Source organism: Crocuta crocuta, unplaced genomic scaffold (genome assembly GCF_008692635.1).
Source record: "Crocuta crocuta isolate KB4526 unplaced genomic scaffold, BGI_CrCroc_1.0 scaffold944, whole genome shotgun sequence".
Lineage (NCBI taxonomy): Eukaryota > Metazoa > Chordata > Mammalia > Carnivora > Hyaenidae > Crocuta > Crocuta crocuta.
The window spans coordinates 88,259-89,026 of NW_027528243.1; the positions used below are offsets into that span (position 1 = coordinate 88,259).

A 768-nucleotide genomic window follows, 5' to 3' on the forward strand; every position below is an offset into this window, starting at 1 on the left:
TTTCATGTCCTCCAAGAATAGATGGAGGATATATTCCTTTTCCAAAAAGGAACTAAAGGGAAAATAGAGAAAACAAACCCTGTATCTCATTGAGGACAGTTTTAGTCAAATAAGACATTTCTTTCATTTTCAGAGCTGTCTTTATTTTCTACTTCTACTGCTTCATTTTTATTTTCTTTATTAATTCCGGAGTTTGGTTAAATCAAAAGTAGAGCCTGCTCTTTACTCTCATAAATGTGTATAAACAAAGAAGTTATTTCCAAATACAAAACTGTTTGTGTCACTATTGCAGAAGATGAAATGAGCAATTAGGAACCCTGTCATACATGAGGTAGAAGAGATGCACTTGACAGTCTTTTAGGCTGTTCTGGTTTGGACTCTCAGGCTCTCTGTAGTCTGTACCATTTAATAGTACTGTCAAGAACAGGAGATCATAAGTGTCGGGTTTACACTTAATTTAAATTTTAAAAACGTAAAGGGAAAGTAGAACTTAACTGGACTCCTTTGAATTGATGATCGATTTAGGAGACAAGTTAGCCATGGAATTAATAATTTGTATGCCTATATCTTCTAGGAGATTAAGTGAGAGAGAGAGGATTGGAGAATTGGGAGCTCCTGAAGTATGGGGACTTTCTCCAAAGAATCCAGAACCAGAGTAAGTGATTTAAAAATACACTTTTAAACTGTAAACATTTGTTCTAATCCAGAGACTATTGTAAAAATTTTGTTAAGTGAAGAACTTTAAGTACAGCTCAGTTTTTTTCTTCT

At 34.0% G+C, this 768-nt stretch overlaps 1 protein-coding gene across 1 annotated transcript in view; it reads left to right on the forward strand.

The window, feature by feature from the left end:
• NKAP (NFKB activating protein) overlaps positions 1–768 on the forward strand; it is a 23,464-nt gene that overhangs the window by 1,049 nt on the left and 21,647 nt on the right. The window contains exon 2 of the mRNA XM_077753064.1: positions 575–655. Coding sequence (XP_077609190.1) covers positions 575–655 — 81 coding nt within the window. The remainder of the gene's footprint in view (positions 1–574; positions 656–768) is intronic.